At 40.9% G+C, this 15,503-nt stretch overlaps 1 protein-coding gene across 1 annotated transcript in view; it reads right to left on the bottom strand.

Moving 5' to 3' along the window:
* Window positions 1–2,180: 2,180 nt before the first annotated feature.
* The window catches only part of gclm (glutamate-cysteine ligase, modifier subunit), a 16,736-nt gene continuing 3,413 nt past the window's right edge, over window positions 2,181–15,503 (bottom strand). The window contains exons 3-5 of the mRNA XM_010772674.1: window positions 5,983–6,196; window positions 4,391–4,505; window positions 2,181–2,857 (exon numbers count right to left, since the gene is read on the bottom strand). Of these exons, the coding sequence (XP_010770976.1) occupies window positions 2,688–2,857; window positions 4,391–4,505; window positions 5,983–6,196 (499 nt within the window). The 3' untranslated portion in view covers window positions 2,181–2,687. The remainder of the gene's footprint in view (window positions 2,858–4,390; window positions 4,506–5,982; window positions 6,197–15,503) is intronic.

Genomic DNA, 15,503 nt, shown 5'->3' with positions numbered 1-15,503 from the left:
CTACTCCTTCCAAAAGGAGTCATTTGGGGGGGCTCTCGGGAAAAAGGTTGGGAACCCCTGGCTCCCCTGGACAGTTTTTCAGTGGCTGCACAATAAACAGCAACATACAAATTAATGTAAATAAACAGCCAAATAATGGATCAACGCTCTCTGTCTAATATGTTCGCTAGCTGTTAGTGTTGTTGCATAGCAACCACCTCGCACTATGTTTCGTGCAGAAGGCAACGGAGGGACTATTTTATTTTGAACAGTGTGTATTTTTCTTTCATATTGCCGCACTTGGTAACCGTTTTATAAAACCAATAGCTCACTTCAGGCCGTGAGCTATTGCTGAATAGACATGGGCTTCATTGAAATAGTTTCCAATATTTGAAAACATTTAGTAGTCTAAAGGGACTGTATGTTCTGTATTGTTGCTAATTCCTAAACCTGACCATTAGTAATAATAAATCAAAGAGAAAAGGAGAGTTTGTGTGGATTAGTCCAACCTGTCTGGACAGAAACACACAGTGTGTCCTTCACTCTGTCGTTTGATGCCACTGAGTACACACACAGTGAATGTTGTAAAGAGAGTCAGGTGGAAGTCTTACTCCCGTCATACTGTCCCAGATTCCTGTCTATAACATGAACACCCTCCCACCACTGCCCCCTCACTTCCCTGTTTGGAGTGTTTGTGTTGGAGTTAAAGAGGCAGTCGACGGACACACTAACGTAGAACTAAAGAGGAAGGAGGAGAGATGGTGGGCTATTCACTGTCCGTCATTACAAGAATGCCACAGTTAAACACTGTTGTCTGATATGTCCCAGCATGCTGCAATTTATCTTTAAAAAAAGGATGTTAAACACTGGCTCAACCGTCCCTTAAGGATCCTTGAATGTGGCCAAAGTCACGGGCTAAATAGACTAAGATAAAGATGGTTTGTTATATTCCTGGAGACAGTAGTGGACAGGAGGTGCATGAACCCTAAAATACTGTCCTCAAAGTCTAAACCGAGAACACTAAGATAAACACAATTTGAATGATGAATGGTGAAGAGTAAGTACATTTGCACAAGGACTATTCAAATTTGAGGTACTTTTCTTCTTGAGGTGAATTCCATTTACTCCAAAAAAATTCAGAGGCAAAGATTGATCTTTCTACTTCACTACAGTCATGAGAAAAATGTAGTGACTTTGGAGATCCAGATTTAGATCGATACATACAGTCACAAATAATGTATACAGTATTACTTAAAGTTATGACAACACTTTACTGATCCCTCGGGGAAACTCACATGCTACAGTACCTGGAAGTGCAGTGTGCAAAAGAGAACCGATAATTATAATTTAATAATATGTGTTGTGTTATGTGAAATGGGCTGTTGTGCAGAAAGACTATTCTTGCTTTTCAACTATAAATACATTTTATTTTAATACTTTTAAACATTATTTGAGAACACTTTCGCATTTATACAGTGTACTATAAGCCTTGAGAACCAGATCTCGGGTGACGTGAAGTCATGTGACCGTGTTGTAGTTCCTTTATAGCCCAACATTATAGAGAACAGCAGTGACGCGTCCTAAAACCCGGAAGTAAACTCCTTCCGGCTCCCTCACAAAAACGCAATGCAATTTCTCCATAGGATTTTGGAAAATAGCTGGAAATAAGGTCTGTGGTTGAGACACATTTAAGAGACGGATCACGTTTTGTTCAGCCGGATAATCTCCACATGTCTACCCTACCTTTATAATTTTTTAATCATAAATCTAGTCGCCAGAAGCAAAATGCTAACGTTATGCTATCAAGGAACTACAGCCGGGTCGCTGCTTCAACATCACGCCAACTTAAGATCCATATTCAAACACACAGATTCTAAATGGTACGAGTTGAAGCGTTTGTTTGAACAGTCTGCAGGAGGCAGGGACTTGCTTTCAAGCAGAACAGGGAAACTAACTTAGAGGAGTGTTTACGTGTTCGGCGTAATGACGTACAACGGCCTCCACGACTTCTGTAGTCCTATTCAGCCACTTGGTAACAACCATCGTTTTTCAGACACGTCAACTCTTCAGGAATCACCAGTGGGGTCACTGCTGATGGATTTAAGGTCGTAGAACAAAACGTGATCCGTCTCTTCAATGTGTCTCAACCACAGACCTTATTTCAGATATTTTCCAAAACCCTGTGGAGAAACTGAATTACTTAATGTCGAAGGAACCGGAAGTGGTCAAATGCTAACTTATTTCCGGGTTTTAGGACGCGTCACTGTGGCACTCTATGACATGAATTCGATCTGAGTTGTTCCTCATATGTGTGGAATCACTCTGTGGTACAAAACAATACATCTCTACCTTTAGCTTGATTCACCAGATGCAGTTGAGACGAAGCAGGTGTGAGGACAGAGAGAAAGTAGACGTGAGGCACTTACAGTCAGAAATAGGTTAAGGAACGATCATAAATATTTAGCAACCATCATTTTTCATGTTAAAAGCAGCATTGACTCTAATCTGCTGAAGTCTTCACAGTCTCTTGATCTCACTGGGAATGAATACAGTTCAAATGAATCACACTTGATGCTTTTCTGTAGGATAAACAATGACTTTTGGGACTGTTTGATTGGCGGAGTCCATTATTCAGAGCTGTGACTTTGAATGTTGTGTGTTTATGGAGGAAAATGGCTTCATCCATGTCTTCTTCTTCTGTGGTGGTTCTACTGGCTCCCCTTCCCTGCGCTGACCAGGTAGCCTTTAGCCTTGATGATTCCCCGGCTCTTCACGATGATGGAGTAGCGCAGAACCCACTCCAGCCTCCAGATGGCGGCGCTCAGATCCTGCGTTCCCTCCTGCACCGCCTCCTGGAAGGTGGCCGCTGACATGAGCTCTGAGGAAGCAAGAGGAGATGGAGCCGTTTAAAACTCACGGGAAAACAGGACAGAGAATTAAAAAAAGGTCAATCATGGACAAAGTGGCCCAAAGACCAGGCCAGACTCTAAAGACTTTCCAAGGGGTAACAATGCTGCTGCCGGAGTACTGACTGGAAGTATTGCTGATATCATGTCTACCATCCTCTTAAAGTATAAAGGTGTTTTAACGCTTATTCAAAATAGCAGAGAAACATGCATTATTGTACTCAGGAGGGACATTGACAGAGGATTACTCAAAAAGTAGGCTACACAGTAAAAGTACTTCATAGTACTTGTGGGACTAGTGCTGAGTCCAACAGTGTCAATCTCACGAAGAACTAATGGCAAAACATATTTTTTTCCCTCATCAAACTTAGCAGACTTGTGGTAAAAATTATTTGTACAATGTTGTCCATTTTAGACAAAGGCTTATTATATTTACAGCCCTAATAACATTAATGTTCTGGGCTCAATATGTGTCTTGGCTGCTTTCGTTGTGATCGCTAAATTCACCTTGTTCAAACACTGACCCAGATCGCTGGATCACTAGAAACACCGCTGTCATCAGGCTGGCAAGGGCTGTTCCATGCTCTGCTCAACCTCCCGTCTTCCCAATGGAGTCAGTAGCGCCCCCTGCTGCCGTGGAGCATGTGCCCATGGATATATATATCTATGCATGTGCCGGCCCCTGCGGAATATTACTGCTAAAAGTCACGTGAGTGAGTCACGTGACTTTTAGCAGTAATATTCCGCCGTGAGAAGAAAAAGTTTTGTAGTTGTAAAAAAAAATGTGTGTACTTGTAAAACCTGAATTTGTCTCTGAAACATGATTTATTAGAACAATTGTATGCGTTTATTTGATAGATACGTTTTTTCTTTGCAAAACTAAATGCATTAGTTTGTAGATGGTGTTTTGTATTTGCAAACCACATTGTGTTTGTTAGTGAATCATGAGGCATTTGTAAAACCTGTTTAGTTTGTTTGTGGAGTTATGGCAGGACATTAGCTCCATTACCTGCCAACGAAAACTCTGCTACACAATTCTTATTATTATTATTGAAACATGAACGGTAAGTTTCAAATTTGTCCGGTAAAATAAATTCTGTCCGGACATTTGACCGGCGAGAAAAAAAATCCTAGCGGAAACCCTGATACAGTTGTGGTCAAAAGTTTACATACACTCGTAAAGAACACGTATTTCAATAATTTCTACAACTCTTATTTTTCTGTGATAGAGAGATTGGAGCACATACTCATTGTCACAAAACTAAAATCATGAAGTTTGGTTCTTTTAAGAATTTATAATGGCTCTTCTGAAATTGTGATCAAATCCTCTGGGTCCCCAAAAATAAGAGTTGTAGAAATGATTGAAAAGTCAAGACCGTCATGAAATACATGTTCTTGAGAGGTGTGTGCAAACTTTTGACCACAACTGTATAAAAGACATAAATAAATGCATTTTTCCACAATAGGTGACCTTTCAAAAACGTAAAGAAGAGCTTGATTTGCACCTTTGGGGTCGTTGTGTGTCAGCAGCTGGATGTCGAACTCCTTAGCGAAGGCAGTGAGGTCTGGAGGCATCACACAGCAGGAGGCCAGGTTCACCTGGTTACTGCTGGGCTTCACCTGGAGCGGAGAGAAACACAGGCCTCAGGGTTTATCATGGGCAACATCACAGAGCGGCACAAAGCTTATCGTACAAAAACACATTCCTACCTGCTTTTGGGTCACGGTCACACCACCTGATTAAATAGCTGAACAGACAATGATCTGGCTTTTGGAAAATTGTTTGAATTTCAGGTAAATTAAATATTGAAGTGTTAGTCCAAGGTGAAATGTTCAATTACATCTGTAGGAGCCAATTAACACTGTGGGGAAAAGGTAGGAACCAATGTTTGTGGATTCAGGTTCCCCCGGAAAGCCAAACGGTTTCTGACCACACACGGAGAACACACACACACACACGCAAACACAGGATTACAAACATTGGCTAAGGTATTGTGTGAAACGTAATATTATGTATGGTAAAAGGAAATAAATGGACTGTATTTAGCTGCAAAACTTTGTATCTGACTTTTATTCATGTGGCAAGCTATGTGTGCGAGGATAACGTCAAGTTAGCGGATCCTCAGAGGCTTAAAGCGTTGGCTTCAATAACTCTATAACATCAATAAGGCGTTGCTGTGATTTATGTGCAGTCTTAAAGAACGGCTATAAGTTTAACCAGCAGATGTCACTGTGTTCCCTTCTTTGGAGCCCGAAAGCTTACATCTATTTCACCAAGTCAGCACCAAACTTTAATAAGGGTTTGATTAGCCCACCACTAAACATCACTGTAGTATTTTGTATGTTGGGTACCACTTAACAATAAGACTACCCTTATAAAGGGCTTACGAATAGTTTGTAATTCATTCATTAATTAGGTTGTGAACACTTTATAAATCATTAATAAGCTTTTATAAGACATGAGATAAACAGGGCAACTGTGACCGGTTGCTTGCCAAATAGTGAGCCCACATTTATCTGTACTGCTAAGTCTTATATTGGCTACCTAGCTTACTTCGTCTCCTTCATCAGCCAGCATCCTTGGTATCTGTTGTTCACTGAGTTGATTCTCGCTAAGTAGCCAATATAAGGCTTAGTCATCTTGCCAAATAGTGAGCCTGTGTTGATGTATCTATGTTAGAACTGGTTTATAAATGGTTCTTAATGATTAATAAAGTGTTTACAACCTAATTCATAACCTATTTATAAACCCTTATGAATCCTTTATAAGGGTAGTCTTATTGTAAAGTGGTACCATATGTTGTGTGTATAACTGTGGTTTTGAGACAGTTGTGATATCATTCTTATCTTACAAGCATCTTCCAGACATGCAGTTCATATTTATTTTCTTTGAACGTTCCAATTATAATATATTACAATATCGTTGCACAAAGTAATGCTGCCTTTCCCTCTCTCTGCCTTTCAGACGTCTTGTATAAATAGTTTTCTTTGCAACAGTCCATGGGTACAACAAAAAAGCTCCTAGTGTGAACCCCGTGTCACGGATGGTCAGGTAAGTGTTCATTTGATTGAAATAGACTGAGGTTGAGACCCTCACCTGAGCCCAGTTGTAGAGCTCCTCCAGCAGGTCTTTGTCCAGGTCCGAGGTGCCGATGGCAGCGATCCTCTGGCTCCGGACCAGAGACTCCAGCTCCTCCCAGGCCGGCTGCAGGTGGGCCAAGCTCTGGTTCTCACCCTCAGCCAGCGGCCACGTCGGGGCGATGATGACGGAGTCCAGCTGCGACACCGCCAGCGTCTGACAGGCTGAGCAACAGAGAAGTACACACATCATTTACTCAAGTAGAAGTACACACATCCTTTACTTAAGTACACGCATCCTGTACTCAAGTAGAAGTACACACATCCTTTACTTAAGTACACACATCCTTTACTCAAGTAGAAGTACAGATACTCGTGTTTAAAAATAATCTGGTGAAAGTAGAAGTACTGACTAAACTTCTTTACTCAAGTCAAAGTAAAGAGGCTTTGAAATGTACTTCAGTAAAAAGTACCCATAACTAGCAGCTGTTTTAAAGAGTACCTGACCTCCCTTTATATTAATAGAACAATAATGTCATTGTTAGCTAATGAATGTTTCCATGCTGAACAACGGCAACATGACAACGTTTTCATTGGTCCCTCTTCTTTAGAGAAGACCAGGAAATGATGGATACACGGATCGTGTTCAAATCAATAGGCACGCAATGACTCTAAATAATAATGATCACGCCACCAAACACACATTCAGACTAAAGGAACCAGCCTGTTTGGAAAATGAGAGAAGTAGAAAGTACAGGTATTTGTGTTCAACATGTAAGAAGTAGAAAGTACAGGTATTTGAGTTCAACATGTAAGAAGTAGAAAGTACAGGTATTTGGGTTCAACATGTAAGAAGTAGAAAGTACAGGTATTTGTGTTCAACATGTAAGAAGTAGAAAGTTCAGGTATTTGGGTTCAACATGTACATAACTCAGTTGCACATCTTCATCTTTCATGTCCAAAACAAAGGTACATTCTTCAGCTTTATGTCCATAACACAGTTCACATTCTGTCACTTTTCATGCCATAACCAATTGTACATTCTGCATCTTTCATGACCATAACACAAGTTCACATGCTTCACTTTATGTCCATAAACACAGTGACATCTTCCATCTTTCAGTCCATAACACAGTTGTACATCTTCACTGTCATGCAGTGAAACTCGAAGTTTACATCTTCATCTTTCATGTCCATAGAACAAAGTTGTACACTCTTCATCTCTATTCATGTCCAAACTCCAAGTTGTACACTCTCCATCTTTCATCTACAACTCAAGTGTACATCTTCATCTTTTATGTCTAAACCCAAAGTGGTACATTCTGCATCTTTCATGTCCATAAACTCAAGTTGTACCTCTCATCCTTTCATCTTCATAAACCAGTTGACATCTTCATCTTCATGTCCATAAACCAAGTGTACATCTCATCCTTCAGTACCATAAACACCAAGTTGTCTTCTTCATCTTTCATGTCCATAAAACTCAGTGTACATTCTTCATCTTGTCATGTCCATAAACTCAAGGTTTACATTCTTCAATCTTTCATGCAAAACACTAAGTTGTACATTCTTCATCTTTCATGTGCCATAACCCAAGTTGTACATTCTTCATCTTTCATGTCCATAAATCCCAAGTTGTACTTCTCATCTTTTCATTTTCCGCAGTCTATTTTATCATCACCGCATTTCATAGACTAGTCTTGACCATGAGTCATGTCATTGTTCAAAACATGAGGGATGGAGGGGGGAGACAAGAGAGTATGCTCTGTACAAAAATTACAGAGAAGATAAATAGAAAGGGCGAGAGTCCTTCGCGTCGACTGCGTCGACAGACTTAGACGCGCCTTACTCTCACGCAAGGACCTCGCGAGGTTTACAGCGGTATTGCGGAGTTTCATGTGGACGGCGTTTAACCCCCTCGTGCCCGCGAGCCGGCCCTCAGTGGCTTGTGTAGGACGACGTCTTTCCCTCCGTTCAGAGTGGCTCTCGTCGTGGCTAGCTGCGTAGTGAAGATTTGAGTCTCTCTATCTTCACTTTTGCTTACGTGAAAAGCTTATCTTCCTTAATTCATTACGTTTTATAATAATTTCTTATACTCATAGGGAATGAGTTGATAACGAAAGTGATGGCGTGAGTCATATAGGCCTCAAGTGTATTAAATATTCGGCGCATTTTGTCCTAATAATAAAAACGTCTACTACAGATATTCGTAATTTTTATAGTTACTTGTGCAGAGCGAAGAACTTTTTATTATAATAAATACAAGGTATTCCGTTATGTAAGTAAAATCCCTGTATACAAGTAAAAGAAAATATCGGCCTTTACCGACTACAGCCACGGAAAAAAAAATTCGTTGTATATCGAACTTGAAAAGAGCTATAAAGGTGGTTCATTGTGCCTACACGTACGCGATACAACTCAAACTCACAACCTATGACCCAAAAACAAACACCAGCTCTCGGGTTTAAAGACGTATCAAAGTATAAAACGGTGGCAACGAAATAAGGACTAGATACTAAATACCATACAGGAAGCCAGTAAGTACCCTAAAACAGTGCCAATTAACCCTTAGGTAACACAGAATACATAACAACAAAAGTTACTTCAAACTTCTTAAACTTTCAACAACACGAAACCAAAAATAATAACGGTTGTGAGCGTCGTGGTGTGTGGTTGGAACTTAAATAGCATACACAACAGAAGATGAATTTCCCAGAGAGGACGACTACAAGTACCCCAAGAGTCACACATCACAGAGATGAATTTCTCAGGAGAGGACACTACAGTGCCACATAAGTCATCACACTCACAGAGATGAAATTCCTAGGAGAGGACGATACAAGTCCACATATAGTCATAATCCAGAGATGAAATTTCGAGGACGACCTACAAGGTCCACATATAGCAATACATCACAGAGAGAAATTTCAAGAGAGGAACGACGACAAAGTCCACATATGTCATACTCACAGAATGAAATTCTCAGGGAGAGGACGACTGTCAAGTCCGACATATAGTCGATACATGCACAGAGATGAAATTTCCTAAGGAAGGACGACCACAAGTCCACATATAGTCCATACGTCACAGAGATGAATTTCTCAGGAGAGGACGGACTACAAGTACCACATAGAGCATAATGCACTAGAATGAAATTTCAGGAGAGGACGACCACAAGTCCACAATAGTCATACACACAGAGATGAAAATTTCATTCCAGGAGAGGACGACTACAGTCCACATGATAGTCCATACACACAGAGATGAAATTTCCAGGAGAGGACGGACTACAACACACATACATCATGACATCACAGAATGGAAATTCTCAGGAGAGGACGACTACAAGTCCACATATAGCATCATCACAGGATGAAATTCCCAGGAGAGGACGACATTCCACATACAGTCATACATCACAGAGATGAATTTCTCGGAGAAGGACGACTACAAGTCCACATATAGCATACTCACAGAGATGAAATTTCCCAAGGAGAGGACGACTACAAGCCAGATTACAATACACACAGAGATGAATTTCTACGGAGGGACGACACAAGTCCACATAAGTCATACATCACAGGATGAAATTCCAGGAGAGGACGACTCAAGTCCAACATATAGTCATGACATCACAGAATGACACTGTACAGAGGTACGAATTACAAGTTTTCGAGAAACAGAGTAAGACGGACAGGACGTCTTGGAAAAGTGGGAGCCAGACTTGGCCCGGGTCAGACGAGACTAACCAGTCGACCGCATGTCCTATAATCGGAAACGCCCTGGTAAACGTGGTTTTGGATATTTGTGTTGATGTCCTTTCCTGTTGGGTTACGCATTATCCCGGGGAAAATTTCGTTTCTTGTTTCCGAATTTATTATTATAAAAGAAGACAAAACCCGATAAAGAAGGAATGTCTAGAGTTTGTAGATTAATAAGTAAAAGATGTGTATCCAGATAAACACAGAATCAAAAGAGGGAATTAAGGGGCTTCATTCGCAATCTATTACGATAAACGTATAGGTGAAGGTATGGGTTTAATGACAGTTTTAGTCTCGGTTTCCAGTCCAGAGTTTACGAATAACGTCTTCCCTTCAGTACCAATCATATTGTTTCACCTGTCGACTTATTTTGGTACACAAGCAATTCAACGTACACTAACAAAATTACTAGCCCGTGTGATAAGTCTAACGGTACTTGATAAAGTTAGTCCCTTTCAACTATCGTCGGTTTTGACCTAAAGACTGGACCGGACCTTAGTAAAATGTTTCTATTGATTCACAACAATGTTGTTCTTGTGAAGGTCCAATCCACACAGTACACTGGCCACACGGACACACAAGTAAACCTACTCGAATTCCTTCAAATCAGCTCATGAAGATGAAAGTGGTCTCAGTAAAATTGGCACCATGAAGAGAAATAGGGAGAACGAACCCAACTCTCTACATGTACACGTGCTCCCCGACCACGACTACTCCTTAGACTTATACACTATAGCGGTAGGCATCGACGCCAGACTGAAACATAACGTTAGGTTTTTTTATATTAGCGACAAACTATCAACATATCGCTGGACAGAAAGCACCGAGGAGATAAAGACATTCCACGTACGAGAACATCGCTATCTCCCGCCTTCTACGCTCGCGTCACTCTTTTCGCAAACCAGACCTAAGTCTATTTACACTCTACACACTACAAACGCACCGCAGTTCAACCCCTCCCTGCGGCGTACACCGTCATAGCCGCTTGAATGCCATCATTATTTTACATAATACTCCTACATTGTAACTACCTCGAATAGGAGACGGAAGCTATGTACTATCCTATCGTTATCGTTATGATATGTTAGTGCTATTTCTCATTACTCAGATTTCTAATGGATAACTCAAAATGACGAGTGCGATACCTTGTATGAACATATTTCCGTATTAACCGTTGTAAAATCTACAAAACAACAACAACAACAACAACAACCAACAACAACAACAATACCCAGACCGTAACGAATATAAATGGTCCAAACTAGTCTTTAACCGTAAAATACTTTAAAAACTGTGACACAATTAATTACTGACATTTCACGACTAGCAAAAAATCGGTAACTCGGGCGACGGACAAATGACCTCTTATATTGACTTATATCTTAGAGTTTCGATATGAAACCACCGTTATCTATGACACGCCGTTGACGCCGCGAGTCATGGTTCTGATATCTACATACACGTATATTAACTTACATCGTAATGGGACACCGACATGTATCACCAAGAACATATATATAATATACTTTCTCGACATATAAAGAAAATATATATTCACCAACATAGATAAAAGTTAACAGTAGAGCAATAACTTACAGAGCGGACGACTGATTCTTCGCACGCAGACGAAAGAGCGCTCCTGGTACAGATATATACAGTGAGTGCTAGATTAATGAGTCGAGCTATTACATTCTACACATACATCTGAGACAAGAGACTATGGAGCGATAGGGGATATGTTACCATGGTGCCGATGGAAGCGGAGAGGCAGATCGCGGGCAGTCTGCCGCAAACCGAGTAGCATACAGAGATTAGCACGAGCGCTGCCACTCCGTCCAATTCGGCAGACATCAGCGCGTACATTGCGAGTCGCTCCAGTGCATACGGCACTATGTAAAATAAGCTGAAGTTAGTCGAAACAGGCCAGAACATATTGCGGATACGAAATAAAACCTAGCTGTTAATTGGCATAGGGTACAGGAGAAGTGGGAATTATATAGAGAGAGACTTTGCAGACAGGGTATATATTGTATATGGAACTTATAGGGTATATGGTACGAGCGGATATTACACTTATCGAAGTTACATCATCAGACACACTGAAATGACAAGGGAATCGTCCGTGAGTCCCAAAGGAGCAGACTTCAACCGTATACGGGACGAATATTAAGCATCAGGAATTAACAGGAATTGGAATGGGAATTAATGAGGGGAAGTGACAGGGATTGGAATCGGAATAATAGGGGATTGACAGGGATCACGGAAAATTGATAACTACTAGAGTGCGAGAAATTACTAGGCTACATCTCGATCAGAGACATAGATTTGCGAAACGCGAAAGTTAAAGACTAGCGAGCACTATGCGGAATTTTAGAACATATGCGAGGTATAGTATACTGTGTAAATGGGACGAAATGATATCGAAGGAGGAGAAGTAAACAGCGACCAGACACAACTTGATGCGCGAAATATGAACATACCTGAGAATGCTTCGTACACCCAATATTCTGTCTACAGCCCTTGAAACTCAAACATTACAACGTAGCGATTATCAGGAACACGTAACTGACGAAGTCAGAGGTAGCCTTCTTAGCGAGTGGGCCTAGTATCACGTACCCCTACGGCATCTCCGCTCAGACGTCGAAGTCTCAGAGTCCCCCGTAGCGCGCCGCTATCACTACAATTGAGACAAGAAAAATACATCATGAAGTATCTATTTCACAGTTCTTTTAAACAGCTCTTTCAGTTGCTAACTCTAAAATTTTTTCAGTCTAAAACTCTCTATTTCCGATGCTGACAGAACACTTTACCAGTCTAAATGAGAAATCTTCTTAACTATATGCAGTGTATGCAGAGTACCTAAAGAACACTGTATCCCAGCCTACTCTAAAACCTATATATCTCTTTACAACAACATATCGTCACTTTCGAGATCATGCGTAACAAGTGCTATTTTCAGTACGTGAGCGACTCTCTTGTAAAATTCTTTTGTGCAGCGCCATACAACAATCATGGAGCTAGAAGGGAAGGACAACTACCTGACCAGCCCGGCGGGTCCGGGTCCGGCAGAAGGGGGGGGAGTGAGACTGTTTGGTATTAACCTCAGACGAAATTGGGATATGAGCAGACCTCGTCTGTACCGTCCCGGGCCCCACTGAAACTTGGAGAGGTCATAGGTCAGGTATGAGGTATAATCCCAGACAAGCCCCTGGAACTTGCCGCTGGGATGCCAAGGTTCGTTCCAGGATGACGAATCGGTGACGGGCCGAAAAATGGACTTGAAGAATAGTATTTTGTTATAAAAAAGGTCGTGACGGTGGGTTTTTTGGTGCTAACAGGGGAGCAATCTCAAGACTTTATAGTACGTTATACATAGACAGGGAGCGTATTTGTGTTTTACACGGAAAGGCACAGTGAACGTCCGGTCATAAGAGGGGCATTTTTTCACACAAGACAAAATATTTCGATCAAATCCGGAGATGGAGCGGCATCACGGAGGGTCACTCTACGAGAGAGAGGGGTGTGTGTGTGTGGCAGTTGGAGAGCCCCATACCTCGGTTGACCACCGCAGAGGTGTACGTGGACGCGTGTGTGTGTGGTGTTGTGTAAGGTTATAAATCACATATGTCTTAAGTATCCGTACATATATTACATATTGTGTCCTCGCCCTTCGCAGGGTTTATGAAATTTACGGTGACCATTTTTTCGCCTATTTTATAAAATTTTCAATAAAAGTTTGTTTTTTTTGGTTATTAATTACGTTTTGTACCTTTTGAATGGTGTTAACATTGTGAAAAAGAAAAATGTAATTTCTGTTATGCCCCTTATGATATGTAGTCAAGAGATTTTATAATCGGATTTTTACCAAAAAAAAAATGTATATCCTGTGCCCGTAAAGTTCTAGGGTGTAGTGAGTAGTATTGCTCTACTTTTTATGGCTAAACGAATTAATTGTTTTATATATTCTGTCCTCGCTTTTTTTTCGAAAGTACGTAAAATTAGGAATAAACTGTGAAGAAAATCTAACATTTTAACAAGCTACCTAAACTCATACATAAATTATGACTGCGAGAACGTCCAGGAGACTTCTTAGTCAGACCCCACTCGCCACAAGGGCAGTCTCAGGTGTAGGCGACATATTTCTCTTCCTTGTAGGGTATAACAATGAACAAGGAAGAATTTAGTCCGGACCTTTATTATACACAGGTTTTCATACACAACATGGACACAGAGGACGTGGGAGGACTAGAGACGTCTTTGTCTGTACAACCAAGTTTACAACCATGCTCAAGTCATATTACGTGGACTTATCTATATAGCAATTGGAGCATTTCACCTTACTAGTTCTTTCTGTATAAACACGTAGAAAATAGAACTTATAAAATCGGAAAATTCCACCTGACCGTGAGTGACCGACACCAGCCTAGCCTGACCCAAGGATCATGATTGGGACATTCTTTTGTCCCTGTTACTAAAAAATGCTATGATTAAAAGTGGTGATACTCCCGTCGGTAAAGCGAAGAAATACTACTGATCTAGACACATTCCCCTGGTGCAGGTGTACCGCGCAGGCAACCTGCGAACGGCCCAGTAAGGGCGGCGGCCTGACGTTGTTCGGGCCAACTCAACCGATCGCGAACATGACTTATATGTAAACTACCGAACTTTCAACCTTGAAAGAGTTAAAGCTTCGCTCGTTGCCTCGTTTCGGCTGCGTTACCTTGGGGTTACGCAAGCTCTTCGCACGCTGAGGGGGTAAAGTTTCACTTACCCTTCGCAGAGGCACTGCGTGCTCTGTGACGGCACACCTCAATGGCATGTAAACGGTTTAATGTCTTTCGGTCCCTGGTCATATTGTTTTTCCTTATATAAATAGTCTGTTTAAGTATTACTTGTTTTCCATATTGAGTAAAAAGAAATTTTATTAATAAATGTTATTGACGAATTTTTACACTGTTTAATTTAATCGACTTTATGATTAACTAGGTTTAACCTTTCGTACGATTGGTCCGTAACGTTTACTTGAATGTCATATTATTGTTGTAAATATGTACTATTGTATACTTTGTCATTTCTTTTTATGCAGGTAACCAATTACTCATATCCACTGAAAAGGACGCAAATTATCGACATTAACGAAAATCAATATGTAAAATCCCTGAGATGTAAGTATTTACACAAATGTCTGTAATTAGTTTAATTTTGGAGAGAGATAGTACGTTAGGGTAATTTATAATATAGACAATTTCAGAGAATCAAACAAACACGAAATAGATTATAATTTTGAGACCACAGGGTAGACCGTGGGATACCAAGAGGATGTCAAGTTAAAGATTAGTTCACAAATTTCCATCCCACTAAAGTATATATCAGTTATTCGCCAGAAACGAACGAAGACACAACAAAGAAAGAAACGTTGTCCCCGCACATAAACGTAAAAAGACTGGAAAAGAGCTACAAGAAGCCAAAGGGAGGACTTTGGAGAGAGTAGACTCGGAATCGTCGCTAGGACATCCATGCCAGGGACAGAGACTCCAAAGTACCCCGTGGCCGTGAGGCCGGCAACACAGAGTCAGCAACATCCCGACACCTCGCTACCCCCTTACAGACGCCTTTTTTTACTGAAACAATGACTTGGAAGTCATGTAAGAAGACCAGTCATGGAAAGACGTGATGAATAAAAAAGCTAGCCTAGAAAATGAAACTGAAATGATAAAACTATAGTGATATATGACTAAGGAAGAATAGAAGAATGTACAACTATGATGTAATTATGAAT

Source organism: Notothenia coriiceps, unplaced genomic scaffold (assembly GCF_000735185.1).
Source record: "Notothenia coriiceps isolate Sejong01 unplaced genomic scaffold, NC01 NC01_scaffold00011594, whole genome shotgun sequence".
Lineage (NCBI taxonomy): Eukaryota > Metazoa > Chordata > Actinopteri > Perciformes > Nototheniidae > Notothenia > Notothenia coriiceps.
Note: the sequence above shows the minus strand (reverse complement) of the source record. Positions and strands in the feature narration are given on the sequence as shown.